We start from the raw sequence: 15,491 nt of genomic DNA on the forward strand, positions 1-15,491 counted from the left end.
CTGCCACAGTGCTGGTGGCTGGGCAGGCATGAGACAAAAATATCTGAAATTATTCTCCCAACAGCTTCAGAGGCACTGAGTAAACTGTCTCTGCTAATTCATGAAATCAAAGACAGCGCTGTTCTACTGATTTCATCACTATTCATAAAAAGAGTTTTATGAATAGTGACATGTGAAATAGCAAATAGTGAAACAAAGTTTAATTTAGTTTTGCATATGTGAAGTGTTAAACACCTTTTCAGGTTCTGTATTTATCTGGAACTGATTTCTGTAGAGGTCCTTGGAGAATACTCTGCTGCTCTGTAAATTCTCATGTAGTTACTGATCCAGATGCACCACCTAGAACAAGCCAAGGCTGACCCTGGGCCTTAAATGCATGAGCAACTGAAAAAACCACTGATAGTGCAAATCCCAGGAAGCCATTCACAGAAAGAGATTTACCACAGTGCAATGGTGTTTTGAGAGTATGAAGCTTTAAAGACAACACTAAATACATAGATGCAATGAAGTTATCTCTGCAGTTTTACTCTGGAACACTACAACATGTGATGCAAGTGAAAGCTGGATATGCAAAACTGCACCAAAATGAGAAACAGAGCTAGAAGAGCATTCTTCACTAAAAATGTCATTTCTGTATTATCTACCTCATTCAGTGGCTTACACTTACGAACAAAATTAAAAGAACATGCTCATAAATACAATTAATTAATAAATTCCACATAATTTAAGTCTCAGACTGATTTACTGAATAAACTTAGAATACAGTTAATCATTAGTACTGTTAAAAATTAAGTCTTTTTATAAACTAAAAACAACTAAACATCTGTTCCTGGTCTTTCCTGAAATTTGTTACCTGAGTATTTTTAGCAGTTCTTGCCAATCTAGAGAGCTCCACCAGATGTTTGGTCAGGAGGTCCTTAATACATTCTCTTTTGGTGTTTTCACTCTCCTTTTCAAGCAAGATTTCCAAAATTACAGTGCGCAGAGCCATGACAGGTTCCTGGAAATGGAAGTCACTGTCTTTGAGAAGCTGGGACTGTCTCTGCCATTTCAAATAAATGTCATTCAGTTGCTGAGTAGTAACAGATCTGCAATTGTTCCCAAAATAAAAAGGACGTATTATTAATTTTCAGTATATATCAGTGAAATGCAAGATGGGTAAAAAGTAAACTGCTGAGAAAGTTCTAAACCTACACTTCAAGAAATAGTGATAAAACCCCAAAATGGTTACCATATGCACACTAAACTGGAAGCCTTCCAGCTTTAACAAACATGAAGTACAACAACACTCAGGTGAACTACTCCTCTGTAAATATTCTTGATTAAACATCAAAAACTTGTGTTAAATGTTCATCAGCAAAGGGAATCACACTCAAACACAGAGCTGCTGAAAAAACTGTGGGGTGACCATTAGCTAGTAAACTGACAGAACTATAGCAGAGAAAATTCAGTGTTAATAGCACTACAAAGATAAATACCTTTCTGGGATTAAAAAGCAATCTTAACAATTTAGGAAGAATACTGATGGTAATAGAGGTTCATGAAGAAAATGATTCAAACTGAAACAGCTTTCAGTAAAGCTATGGATGTCATTAGGGAAATGGAAAACATTTTTAGAAAAGAAACTAAAAGAGGAGGACTCAGTTACTTGAGTAAACCAGAAGCTAGGAGATATGACTGCTACCTTGGAGTATGAGGGAACTCAATATAAAGGAAAGAAAACAATTAATTAAAACACTATATTGGCATGATTTCAAATAACTTAAACTAGACTGCAAACTAAGGCAGTCTGGAAATAAAGAAAATCTAAAATTATCTTCAGGTAGTGAAGCTAAATTCCTTGTCATTCTCAATACGAAGTTTAAAATGTTGATGAATAAAATCTGTTAAAGTCATTTTAAGTTTTGTGCTATGTTTGATTACTAAAAATCCTGCAAACTGAGGAAGTGGTGTGAAACAATCTTAAAACATCACCTGGAGAACAGCAGACCTGCATTTTCCAACTCTCCAATTAGCTGTAGTCTGCAAAGGGTTGGATATAGTGAATAAACAGACTCAAGACTGCCCTTGCACAGCTCTTCTACTTCATTCACTCTGTGGATTTAACAGAAAAACAGTAGATTATTTTTATTTCATATCAGCTAGTAATTCCAAATATCCATAACATAGTTTCCATACAGTGAAGAGAATTTAAACAGCAAAACTCTTCAGTCTAGAGTTACTTTGCACTACCATTCAAATTAAAAAAAAATTAAGTTTGTCAATAAAGGAAAACACAGTAAGGACTCAGAAATTCCAAAATCCATGTGATAGCTCAGCTAAAGAAGTGCACTCAGCACTGGAATCCACTTAAGAAGTCCACAAAGTAAGGGGTGTGTACAGGAAATGTATCTTCAATTAGCACACAAATTACATATGCAGATGACATACTGAAGTTAAAAAATGTAGAGTTGCAGTCTGGAAGTAGTTTTTATTCTATGCATGAGCCTTTATTTGAGCTCATAAAATCCCTTGATAGTCTTTTATACATAACCTGTGACTACAAACACACACATTGTGTCCATCTCTCTCTCCCAGTATTTGCACATAAATGTCACAGTACTTGCATACAATGTTACCTGGCATCTTTAAGACTGTCATGGAAAGCAGAGAATTCCTTATCTCGTAAAGATTGAAGAGCATCATACAATGATTCATGGTACCCTGGACTTCTTGCTTCATCTCTAACAAATAAAACAAAAGTTAACATAGAATAAAATGAAAACCTATTTCTCTATGAAGAAGTCAATTTTGTCTTTGTGACAAACAGTTTTAGTTGTACAGTAGCCATTAATCAATACTGGTGTTTGCATATCCAGGACTTGATAACCTCTTGCGGCTTACTGTGTAATATTTCCCATTTTCTTATAAATGAGATAGTAAAAGCTCTCTCCATCCCCCTCTTGTATTTAAGATACAAGTACTATATGAATCAAAAATGGAAAATTTCAGTTTAACATTACGAACAATCAAAAAGAAGAATCACCTGTGTACAGTTTCCCAGGAAAACAAAAAGTTATGTGCATTCAAACAAGACAAATCTAACTGAAAAACACTGCTTTTCAGTTCAATGATTAAGATGAATTAGGTGACCTGCTTTACAGAAACCATGTTCTGATCTTGGTTTTTTTTGCTTGGATCTGACCCCATTGCCTTTTGCTTAAAGAACTAGCAAAAAGATAAGGTGTTTACTTGACAGAAGAGATGTGGCTCCACTGCATATTCCTCCATGCTGCCTGGTATCGTATTTCCTGCAGTTCTGCACACCACTCAGTGTTTTCATGTTCCAGACCTTTTAAGTACATGGAAAGAGTGTGGGAAAGCCCAAAATTCTGCAAAGCCTGGAATTAAGAAAATGACTCAAAATTTATTTTCCTCCTTTATCAAACTGAACTGGTATTTTTTAAGGGCTTTGTTTTACTTTTGAAAACAAAGAACCCTTTGCAGGAAAGACAGGACCATGACTATTTCTAAACTCTACAGGTAAAATGAAAACTTTTTAGTAAGACTACCAATCACACTACTGATATCTGCAACTCCAGGAAAATGGTTTTATTACTATTGTGGCTGGCATTTTTTGAAATAATTTTTCACACTGTGAAAATTAATTAACTACCAAATTAACTATCAGCACACATTTCTCCATGCCATCATTCCTGGGTGGCAAGTCAAAATGAATTTTACTTCTTAATGAACTATTTCTCCTGATGAGGATTTGAAAAGATTTCCCATAACTCCTATCTGTTTGAAGGCCATAACATCTTTACAATTGTGACCAATTAACCAGATTACATGTCAAGCCACTATGAAGGACAACTGCAATGGAATTTTAACAGAGATACTAAATAATTTGTGGCAAGAAATTAAAAGTATCATAAGAAAATTAAATGAGGGGAAACACACATACATCTATGCTACATTTTTTATAGAACTGGTATAAACATTTTTAGGCTAAAAAGGCAAAGCATATTAAGGATTAAAAACAACATCAATTCTTTTTATCTACTGTATCAGAAAAATCACATAGTCATTCATAGTGGAGTGGTTTAAGAATGAGATAGCAAAAATAACCAACTACATTACTTTCTGTATCCTGTCATTTTAGGAGCTGGCCTAAATCTGGAATAATATTGAATATACTTATTTTTAAGGATTTCACAAAATTCATTACCCATGATGTGGATTATGGGTGAATAACAGGAGGACTAAGAACCTTAATGTTTTCAGAACAAATACTGAGTTGTATTATATCCACGGTTTGGATGCCTATGATAATGGACTAGACTTAATGAAAAAAGAGATAACTTTCAGTCCTAAAACAATTTTGGACTCACTGCAAATGACTCAATATGATGAATATCACTTCTTACAATAATTTCCTCTTACAAAATAATATTACCTCTATTATTCCTGCCTGGCGAGTAGATGGAGAGAGGCTTGTCTCAAGGTCATATGTTACAAGGGCTTTCTCCCATACTGCTTCATGCTCATATGTTCTTATCCTGTTGTAAGTGAAAAAGAAGTTTTCAATTTAAGTTCCTTACTAGTAAATGAAAGCAATGCCTTTAAAGACCATAAGAACATGAATAAATTATACCGTGCCAATGGCTGCAACATTCTTCCTCCACCACAGCCATAAAGACTGTCAGGTTCTCCAATGCTTCTGTAGATGTCCATGAGAAGGTCCTAGAATATGCACCAAAACAAAGAACTATTTTTTAGAACCAGCTTTACATAAATCACATCAGTTTATAAATGTTTTTACAGATAGTATCTGAGCCTGCTATCATGACAGGGAAAAAAAAGTTATGCAGTCTAGCCAAACTCTTCAGGCCTACTTTCAACGCTAATTTATTTTTTAAAGACCTAGAGCTGGGCCTTAGGTGGGCTAGTTGAAAAGCAAAAGGCAATAGTAGTAAATGGCATCAGATACACCAACTAAGCAATGCATCTTAAAAGTTATACAAGCACAGTCCTGAAATAATGACCTATGGAAAGAAGTAACTTAGATAAGGCTACTGGATCAGATTTGATATATCAAATAAACCTGAGGGAGATGGTACTACTTTGGTTTTGATAATTACAACTTCTACATCAATTGCTGATTTTTAATGAATATATATCTGCGACAAAACAAACTGAAAAATATGTGGCTGGCTACCACCCTGAAGGCAGTTCTTTTGGGAATCAAATCCTGCTTTACTGTGATTTCAGACTTGACAGTTAGTTAGTTTCAGGTGAACAAATACTCAATTTAATTTGTCTGAGTTCACTTTGAATTAAAATATGAGAAGAACTTTAAAACACATTTTTTGAACTCTACTAGACCTACCCTCAGCTCAGATGAAACCTACTGTTAATTATAATTATACAAGACCATTTGCATTCAGATTAGGAAGCACACACAAGTACCTGCAAACTTAGGCCAGTTTCTTCTTTACTTTTTTCATTCAAGGTAGCAATAGGTGTTCTTTGACTTTCCTCTTCAAATGTCAAACTCTTAGCTGCTTTAAAAGAAGATCTAAAAGAAATGTTTCAATATGAAATCTCTTATAGAGAACTAAAGAAATTCTGAGACAATACTCAAGAAATAAGGGGCACAAACAATAAATGCAAGACTATGATAATGATATTCCCAGGTTATTCAGTATGGCTCTCCATCAGAATGAGGAAGTGATCAGTTGAGCTGGGAATATCCACATCAAAGGATTTTAACACCAAGGTGTTTTTTTGGAGAACACACACATTGTAATTCCTAATCTTTTATTAAATCAAATTGCTTTTGTGAATGCCTGAAGTGTTCTTTCCTCTGTGAAAGAATAAAAGCAATAAAAGCAATAAATTAATCTATGTGCATACAACCAAACTTTTGTTATATTTCCTACTTTGTGGTTTGTCACAAAACCTAAACTAGTTCTATACTTTGATCTTGCTAGGCCAGAAAACAAAAATAATTGTCTGTTATGGAAGACAAGCTCCTACAAGGACCATTTAGCTCTATTCACAGAATTCCGGTCATCATTCTGAGTTTACTTTCTCCCCTTGATTAATTTTTGGCTGTAATTGCACCAACAGCACTAGGAAAAGTTTCTGATTACAAGTCAACATGACACTCTTTTGAGGCTTGGATCGCATTCAAGGACTGAAATATTTTCCATGTTCATATACACACCTATGGAATATTTTTAAAGCTTCCCTGACTTTTCATATAACTAAAACCAAAACACACATTGCTGGGACTCACAAAACATGATTCATTTTACCAGATATGTCAGCAAACAGCACTCCTCCTTCTACCTTTTTTGCTGCTTGTCCCTATTTATCTTGTCTGCGTAGATTTCTGCGTAGAGCAAGGCTGTGAAGTGAGCAGCACAAGACTGTGCTGCTATAGCAACCTCCAGATAATTCAGATCTAGCCAGAAGCTGTCGTCAAAAACTGTACCTGAAACAGATCTGATTAAATAAAGACTTTAATATTGCTGTAACAGATCTTTTATCCAGCATTAAACATAATTAATCCAGTATCAACTATACAGCTTTCCGAAGGCTAACTTTACCTTAGCTCCTGAAAAACCCACACTACAAGAAGTACATCAGACAAAAGGGTTTAGAAAACTCCTTCAGCATAGTTAGAACCCTTTAAGGGTAGCCGTATCACTTCTGTAACAAATGCAAGGTCACCACTATATCTTTTCTTTTAAGCAACATGTTCTCTACCATGTTCCTTTTCTTTAATCTAGAGCACCAACAGATCTTTGAACAGTCACAATTCAATTAGGGCAATGTTTTGAAAAGCTTGGATTCACCTCTTTTGTCTTCTCAAGTAATCAACAACAGCAAGCATGGCTCGTCGAGATACTTTATCCAAACTTCTAGAATTATGGGTTTCTTGATCTGGGATGTATATTTCAAAGGAAAAAATATAATGAATTTTGTCATATCACATCCATTTACAAAATAAAAAGTAATTAATTTTCAGTCAAGAAAATAACCAAAAACATCCTTGAATTGCATTTCCAAAATTAAATTAATAGCTGTCACAAAATGTATTTCTTCTCCTTACATGACTGTTAGTGAGATTATAGTAATTTGTACCACAATTTGATGAAATTATCTTGGTATTATTAGTTTATGGATTCTATTTCTTCTTACAGAATTCAGAGATAAACTAACGTCATTGCAAAAAGCTCTGTAACAGACTTCTGCCATTTGGCTTCCATTATCTAAGTTATTCCAAAGTCAGATAAATACTTCTTATTAAATTACTGTATTGCATAGAGTGTGTATGGCTACACAAAACCCCCTACTTTCCACATACAGGCACATACTTTCAAACAATCTATGTATCCATGTGTTGCTTCTGGATTAAAAAAAAAAAAATCAGGCAGCTACAGGTTGTGTTCTGGTATTTGGATTAATAATTTCTTCATTCCTCTGGTCATTTCTGAATTACCAATTATAAGAAGCAAGAAATAGGGAGCACACAAGCAAAGGTTTGATTACAGTAAGGTGCAGAAGTAGCAATTTCCTCTAAAAAAGAAAAAGCCACATTTAAAAATTATCTGGGCATTTTCTGTGTTCCAACAAACAGAAATGAATGTGTTCAGAAGCATTTGACTCTCCCACATCTAACTGCTTGTTTTATCCCATTTGGATCCTGATGGATTGGAATAAAATTTATCTAGACTTTCTAGGAAGAGTTTTCTCCTTGTTTTCACAGGATAACAGATTCTCCTTGAGGATGACTAAAATTTTTGCTTCAAATACTGATGTTCTAGCACTCCAATTTTGGAATTAACATATCTTTGCTTTGTTGGCTACTGCATCTCCAGTTCATCTGTAAACAATCTGCCATACAATGAGCTGTGTGCTACTTCATGGTTTTGGGGGATTTTTTTGTTACCAGGACAGTTTTTCATCAGGAGAACTCCATTTAAAGCTTCTGCATGTCTTTCCTTTTTTTCTTTATTTTTCTTTATTTTATTTTTATTGCCTCAGTAAGATTCCCTGTGTAGAACTCCTTTTAGGAAAAATTTCTTCACAGAAGGGGTAATTAGACATTGGAATGACATCCCAGGGTTTGGTGGAGTCACTGTCCCTGGAGCTTTGTAAGGAAAGACTGGATGTGGCACTCAGTGCAATGTGTAGTGGATGTGACAGTGTTCAGCCACAGGTTACACTCAATGATCTCAGAGGTCTTTTCCAAACTAAGTGCTGGTGGTTCTGTGAAACATCACAGTGTTTGAAGGGGCCTTCATCATTTGCTCACTGGTATTGTTGAACTAACTGCAAGTTTCTAGAACTTGGAAAAATCCCTTCATATTCTTCTTGGAACATTTTGGGTCACCCTGTACATCTGAGCATAAATCTGTGAGTTGTAGAAAGAGCTTGTTATCTGAATTCAAAAATATGAAAGAATACTGTTCCAGAATTTCAGTCCAGGCTAATGAGCATCCAAGAAAATTTTTTAAAATACACCTAGCATCATTAGGGTTATTTATACCATTCTTAGTAAAAACTGGGTTCCCCTTCCTCTCTGGCAACCTGAAGCTTGCATGACTTGTCAGTAAAGAGACACTGCAAGACATGGTACAGACTCTTTTTTCCAATGATCTGTCACTGAACAAGGGAGTTAGAAGATATAGCACAGTAACTACCGCACAAAATACCCCAAATCAAACCAAAAAACAAACCTACCCTAACCTGAAGTTACTGTGTTTATTTCAGATCCTGAAAAAAAGTGCATGTACAATTCCCAGTGTCTAACAACAAAGATCTTCCTTTTACACAGATTTCTGCTAAATTCAACCACAATCTAATTGGAAAGGACATAAACAGCTTGTTTAAATGGTGCTTTTCTTTAAAAATAACTTACTGCCTTTCTCATACTCTGGTGCAGTTATTTTGGTTACAACTTCCTTTTATTTTGCTGGAATGGAACAGATCTTCTGAATGTATAAGAAGACCATTAAAAATATTAGGCAATACTTAAAGCAAGGGTTAGTCTTCTCCAAGGGGAAAATTCAGGTGAAAACTGCTTTTTATTGCTCTTGTTTGAGTAACAGAGGAATTTACCTGCCCATCAGTCATTTTAAAAGACAGTCCATGACTCAGTCTTGCAGCATTTAACATTAGAAAACACCTAAATTCAGCAAATACTAAACATTATCTAGTTATGGATAAAAAAAATTAGTTAGACAGAAGATACTTCTTGGGTGCTGCCAATGAACAACTTCAAAATTACTGGCATCTCCATCAAAAAAGATCAGTTGGGCAGAAGTTTCTAAATTCTGCCTGCCTACAAGTGCACATCTTACATTTGATATCAGAAGACAGTTTTTTCACAACCAGAATTCCTCTTTTAGCTGAAACAAAACGATTATGGCATTACCTGAATCAGAATTTGGAGTACATCTACAGGATGAGACAAATTTGCAACAGGCTGTAAAAAACTTCTGGATATGAAGTGACAAAAGATTTCTCCAAGATTCTTCTGAGTCATGAAGAAGGATATCATGAATCAGGTATGGAAGCAAAGTTTGACACAAGTCTGTTTTCACCTAGAAAATAATAATATACAGCAGCTGCTAAGAAAGACAACCAAAAAACATTCCTTTCTCAGGTTACAACCAAACTCACAACTGCCCAAACAAACATGTAATGCTTGAGAAAAAACACACAAACCACTCAACAGGGTTATGCTGGCATTCACTTAAAGCAGCCATATAAAGTTCTCCTATGTTTGCAATTCTCTCTCAAATCCTGTATTTTGAGAGTTTTTGAGATATTTTATGAGTACCCACAATATATGATCACAAAGGCTCTGAATTATTTAATAGCAGAAATTACTATCTGCTATCAAGATGAGTAATCACATTTTTTGTGTATGACAGCACACATACATGTAAAAATGTATGATTTAGCTCACCTCACACAGTGGCTTCATCAGCTGGAGAACTTCATTTTTCACACCTCCACTGTCCAGGATTGAACTAGTTAGATGCTTGATCCAGGTCTCATGGCTTTCCCCCAGAGGAATCCACAGGTTGGAGTCATCCAGTCTTTCTAAAGGAGCCTCTGTATCATCAGCAGACACTACAAGAAACTACAAGAAAAATATACATATTGCAAATATAACAAAAATTCTATGGCATTTTAAAAAGCCATACTGCAATGCACACATTCAAACATATTAACTATTACTGGTCCTTCAGTTGAATAACAATATCAGTTTTGTTCATGCAAATGTAAGTTTTTGCAAGGAAATCTGAAATTATTAAAATTAAAAGTTTATTGGTGACATCAACAAGGTCACATTAGGCAACACATCTAATTTACAAATAAAAAGTTTGAAAATTAGGAAATGTCTGATTTATGCACTTTTAATTATGCACTTTTTTCCTCATTTATTTTCCACCATTTTTTGCATCAAATAATACTGGAATCCTGAGAAAGTATTACACTATCCATTAGGTAATCAAAAATGGTCTGTCTAAATGAAAGTACACAGCTTTCTAATGTCAAAATTGTAATTTCTTACATGAAGGGAAAGCTGCAACTGGTAAAACAGAAATGAGAAAGACATAAAAAAGCAATCAGATTTTCAATTATATTGATGCCAAATCTGGCATTTATCAAAGCCTACCTCAAACATCTTTTCAAATTCACTTTTTAAAAAAGATAGATATTTCTTTTTTCTCTACTCCACATGCTATGCATATAAGGTGTATCACAAGTACCTTTTTCCTGGATGTTCTGAAAGGCTGTAGATAGATTAACATGGGATCAGCTTTACTTTTATAAACCTCCCAAAATTCATTGCCAGACTTGGTGGCTAATATGTTCTTCAAACAGGAAACAGCAGCAGCTCTAACATCAATACTGAAAAAAGAACATACACAATATTGCTATCATTAATTTCATTCAGGTACTTGATTTTCAAAATCACCCTTGTAAGTACACAAGATAAATAATTCCACCATCCATGGCGCTATTGCATATTTTTTTACAGAACAAAGCCTGAGTATTTACTCCATAGCACTGCTACCCTCTACAGCACAGAGGAGACTCTCTGGCTTGCATCCTACTACAGAATTTCCAGGAAATATCTAAGATTGACTGGGTAAATAATCTGAGCCTTGGAGAAGCACATGGCTGGTATTAAGAACACTTTCAGGGAGTTATTCCGAGGTGATCTGAACAATGTACAACTTAATGGCTCCTATTTTGCTTTTGTGTTAACTAAATAAATAAGTACTCACCAATTATCTGTTAAAGCAGTGTTTATTTGAATTAACATTATGAAGACACACTGAAGTTTTCTATCTTCAAGTAAATCTGCTGCTCTTGAATCCAGTGCGTTCTCAGCCCGCTGAAGAGCAGTGGTGGAGAAATCCATGGGACCTATTTCTCCCAAGCAACTTCCAACAGCCTCTGCAAATGGATGTCATTTTACAGTCTTTCTGTAGTCCTATGCATACTAAAACAAGGTCTCACCCTACTTTTAGAACTGAGACTGTTATGGGGTAAAAAGCAGCAAGCATTTATAAATAATCACTTAAGGAGTTTTATGATTAAAATTACATGTGAACAAATTTTGCAGCTTAAGACTCATAAATATTACAGTTATGCTTTATAACTGAATTTTCTAGGAGTGCCTATGGTTCTGGATTTTCCAGCTTATATCAGATATGTCTTTTATGTTTGCTTCTGCCAGAAACTGGCAAATGGAAAAGGTCAGAATTACTAATTTTCAATGCCTGAAGGGTAGGGTAAATACAAACAGAAGCCTGTGTGAGCCCAAACATTTATTACTGCAAATTCAGTAAGAATTAATCTGCATTTTACATTAAAATGTGTATCAATGCTCATTTGCTTTCCAGATAAAGTATTTTATCAAAACACTGAAAAAAATAAAAAGTGACCTTGAAACTAATTTTTAAGAAGGGATGTTAAATGTTCATTAGAAAAAATCCAAAATCTATTTCCCTGCTCTTTCCTTCATACTCTGCAGGTGTGTTGAAGAGGAAAGCACAGTGGGAAGTAACACTGAGAACAACCACAGTTTCAGTCTGGTGTTTGCAATGACAGCCATGATTTACTGGTGGGTCTAATTAACTTACCCAGCACTGCTTTTTCTCCTGTATGGTTAACTGCCATCTTGGACAGCTGCAGCAAGCTCACCACCAGTTTCACTATTACAGAATCTTCTGGCTTTTCTATCATTCAGAAAGAAAAACAGATGCCAAGCATGTCAGTGTATTTGTAACGTGAAGTTACTAGAAGAAAATACTGCTTCAGTGTCTTTTGCCTACAAATGCCAATATGCATTATTAATGCTGAAGCAAGATGGTATCAAACAGTACATCAACTAAATTATTGATTTTTCTTATTCATCATGGCTTGGAAAAATGTGTGTGCATGTGAATAAGCCAAAGAATCCCAAAACTAGAATGCACCTACGCCATTATTTTCAGTGTTTTGATGCAAAAATAATAATTTAATACATGAAGTATTAGCTTAAGTTGGTGTAAGAATGTTATTTGAAATAGTGAAGGCATACTATGTGGCTCCACTGACAGCCCTTAAGTTAATGTCATCATTCTGTTCTAAATCTGAACCCAAGGAATACCTCAAAATTAGGCTTAGTGTCAGGAAATTTTAAGAATTTGATTAGCTTTCAGTTGACAAACTAACTGTGCCAAATTATAAACTCTCAAGACGAGTATTTCCTTACATATTTGCTCCCTGCTGGAGGTCTTTTTTTAAAATAAACATTCCAAACAAAATGGTCTAGGAAAACATATGATGATTTGTTAGTGTAAGGAAGAAAAAAATCCCAAGAAAGAGTACTTTTAAAAAAAGTACTGATTGGAGTACAAACCTAGAATCAGACTTTATGCTTACTTGACATCTTTAGAAAAATGAATACACAGAATAATAGAGTTGTAAGTGCTTAACAGAATTTTATTATAGGGCAAAAGCCCCATTAAGTTTGCCAGTCGATCTCCAGCAAAGCAAGAGAATATACTTCTCAGGGTTTGCCTGAGCACATTTTGACACCTAATAATCTCTATAAAATATGTCCAACTCCTTTTAAGGTCAGTTATATAGTTATTCTTCATAGTAAGTATGTGCCATGGTGAATGTATTTTGAAGAAATCACATGGTTGCTCTTGTATAACTGCTCCCAGATTATTTAATGTGCTTTTGTACTGATAAAAGTGGTAAGCATTCCTTACTATGCTTCATCATTCCATTCACCAGTTCATTCAGCTCTATCTATTCCTACTCAATCTCTTTTCTAATCTCATAAGGCTCTCCTCTGATGGAAGTTGTTCCACACAAGCTTGTTGCTCTTTCACTAACTCTGTTCAAAGAGAGTTATTTGTAAAATTGTAAATTTGGGGATGTGGGGGCCAAAATGCACTTGGCACCACAGCCTTACAACATTACAATTCTTATCCAAATTTTACTTTGTACTTGTTTACAATTAATCACATCAATGTGTTTTATCTTCATGTCATGCACACAAGCTGATGAAGACATGATAGAGAGGAGAAAAGTGAAACGGTCTGGCACAATTATCTGAAAACCAAACTAGGAAGGAACTGGGTCTGGACTGAGGGCTGAAACACAATCTTGGCACGTGTCTAAATTCAACTAAACTAAATCCTACTATTTGTTCTGAGAGTTTTACTTTCTAACATGCCTTTAATAAATTGAAGCTTTGTTTCATTTAAAAGAGTAGGGAGATTCATATACAAGAAAACGCATGAAGCAACCACAAATCAATATACTTCTACATTGTCCTGGTCACTCACAACCATACATGACCCATGCCAAATGCCTGAAGGGTATTTTATCCTCTCTATCATGTAACATCTCATCTATTAATTTACAATTCACTTTGCTAAAGATATTTTTGATGTTGCATGAATCATAAATGTCAATCTACTCTGTGTGTCAAATTATAATATGATTACATTGTTAATTATACCAAAAATACTTCCATGTCAAATTAGAATAGCATACATCACTAAACACCTAAAACCAGGTAGAAAAGAAATAAAACACATAATCAGACATCAGTACCCTGGAAAATTTTCAGGAGATCCTTCATCTGATCTTTATACTGTTCCAACTTTTTGCGTAAATCATACAGTCCTTCAAGCCGTGTCAAGGGCAGTGAATCACAAACCCCAACTGAGAGAAAGTGATTAATTTCCTGCAAAACAACACTGTATTAAGCACATACAGCATACAAGTAAAGGCTTCAGGTACAGAAGTGGCTCTAAGCAAGTTCACAACAAGGATGCAAAGTAAAAATGGAGACCTACAAGTATCTCCGTGGCTGATATCAGCAATAAAAGAATCCATGTGTCTCATTTAAACCTAAACTATAGTAAGAAAATTTTTCTTCTGGGGAAAGTCTGCATTACAGAAAACATTATGTGAGATGTATTTTAAAATGTAATTACCTCCAAAAGAGAATATGGTCCTTTACTGTATTTTATTTTCTGTTGAGTTGCCCGCAAATCTTTAAAAGCAGGGTATTCAGGAAAAGGATCTAAGCACTTGATTGCATGGTACAGACATTCATTATCCTTATTTTCTATCACCAGGTATTTCAACAAGCCTAGGACCTGAACATAAAAAGTAAATGAAAACCAAAAAAGAAAAAGGAACGTTTTTGAGCTGTATTTCTTATTCAGGTTATAAAGTTTGTATTTCTCTAAGTTTCATTAAACTAGTAAGATAATTTATTTACATTTTTAAAAGTTGTAAGATTATTGGAGGCTTGGGAAAATCACAGATACATTCTCAAATGGTGGAGCATTTTTGCTGTTCCTCCTTCCAAACAGAAATCAAAGCTTTTACTATCCCAGCCTGCAGTTTTCTCTGTCTTTTGAGGAAGCTGATATCAAATGCTGGCCAATATGATCTCTGTGATATTCACAAAGATTTAACAACACACTACACTGCACTCAAGCATTTCTGGAGTTATTAGGACTTTTCTGTTCTCACTAAAGTGCTGGTAATTTGGAATTTAGACAAACACCTATATATCATACCTTTCCACCCAAATCACTGAACTCTGGCAGAATTTGTATAACAACCTATCTACAACTTGAATAAATGTCAATGGAGTACCATACCTTCTTTGGAAAAACATTGTCTTTATGCTTTACTTAAAAATCAATGCAACGGGATATTAAATCCAAGCACCTTTGAGAAGTTTTAAATCTAAATTATGGGGGTTTTATTTGAAGACTTCTATTTACCTGAAAATTATCAACTAGCCTCAATTCAATGCTAGAAGAAAAAATAAAAAAGAAGGAACTGAAAAGTGATCATTAGAAGGTGGGCATCCCTGCAGGAGTAGGATATGAGAAGGTTTCACATTTGACATCAGCTCCAATTCAGAGAAATTTCTGTCCTCCCCACTTTGC

General features: G+C 34.9%; 1 protein-coding gene across 1 annotated transcript in view; it reads right to left on the minus strand.

The window, feature by feature from the left end:
* The window catches only part of ATM (ATM serine/threonine kinase), a 58,087-nt gene that overhangs the window by 18,494 nt on the left and 24,102 nt on the right, over positions 1-15,491 (minus strand). The window contains exons 31-46 of the mRNA XM_058018248.1: positions 14,520-14,684; positions 14,134-14,266; positions 12,162-12,257; positions 11,301-11,472; positions 10,779-10,920; positions 9,968-10,144; positions 9,431-9,599; positions 6,846-6,933; positions 6,337-6,492; positions 5,452-5,560; positions 4,637-4,725; positions 4,439-4,541; positions 3,232-3,380; positions 2,619-2,723; positions 1,975-2,094; positions 854-1,088 (exon numbers count right to left, since the gene is read on the minus strand). Coding sequence (XP_057874231.1) covers positions 854-1,088; positions 1,975-2,094; positions 2,619-2,723; positions 3,232-3,380; positions 4,439-4,541; positions 4,637-4,725; positions 5,452-5,560; positions 6,337-6,492; positions 6,846-6,933; positions 9,431-9,599; positions 9,968-10,144; positions 10,779-10,920; positions 11,301-11,472; positions 12,162-12,257; positions 14,134-14,266; positions 14,520-14,684 — 2,208 coding nt within the window. The remainder of the gene's footprint in view (positions 1-853; positions 1,089-1,974; positions 2,095-2,618; positions 2,724-3,231; positions 3,381-4,438; positions 4,542-4,636; positions 4,726-5,451; positions 5,561-6,336; positions 6,493-6,845; positions 6,934-9,430; positions 9,600-9,967; positions 10,145-10,778; positions 10,921-11,300; positions 11,473-12,161; positions 12,258-14,133; positions 14,267-14,519; positions 14,685-15,491) is intronic.

Source organism: Melospiza georgiana, chromosome 2 (assembly GCF_028018845.1).
Source record: "Melospiza georgiana isolate bMelGeo1 chromosome 2, bMelGeo1.pri, whole genome shotgun sequence".
NCBI classification, from domain to species: Eukaryota; Metazoa; Chordata; class Aves; order Passeriformes; family Passerellidae; genus Melospiza; species Melospiza georgiana.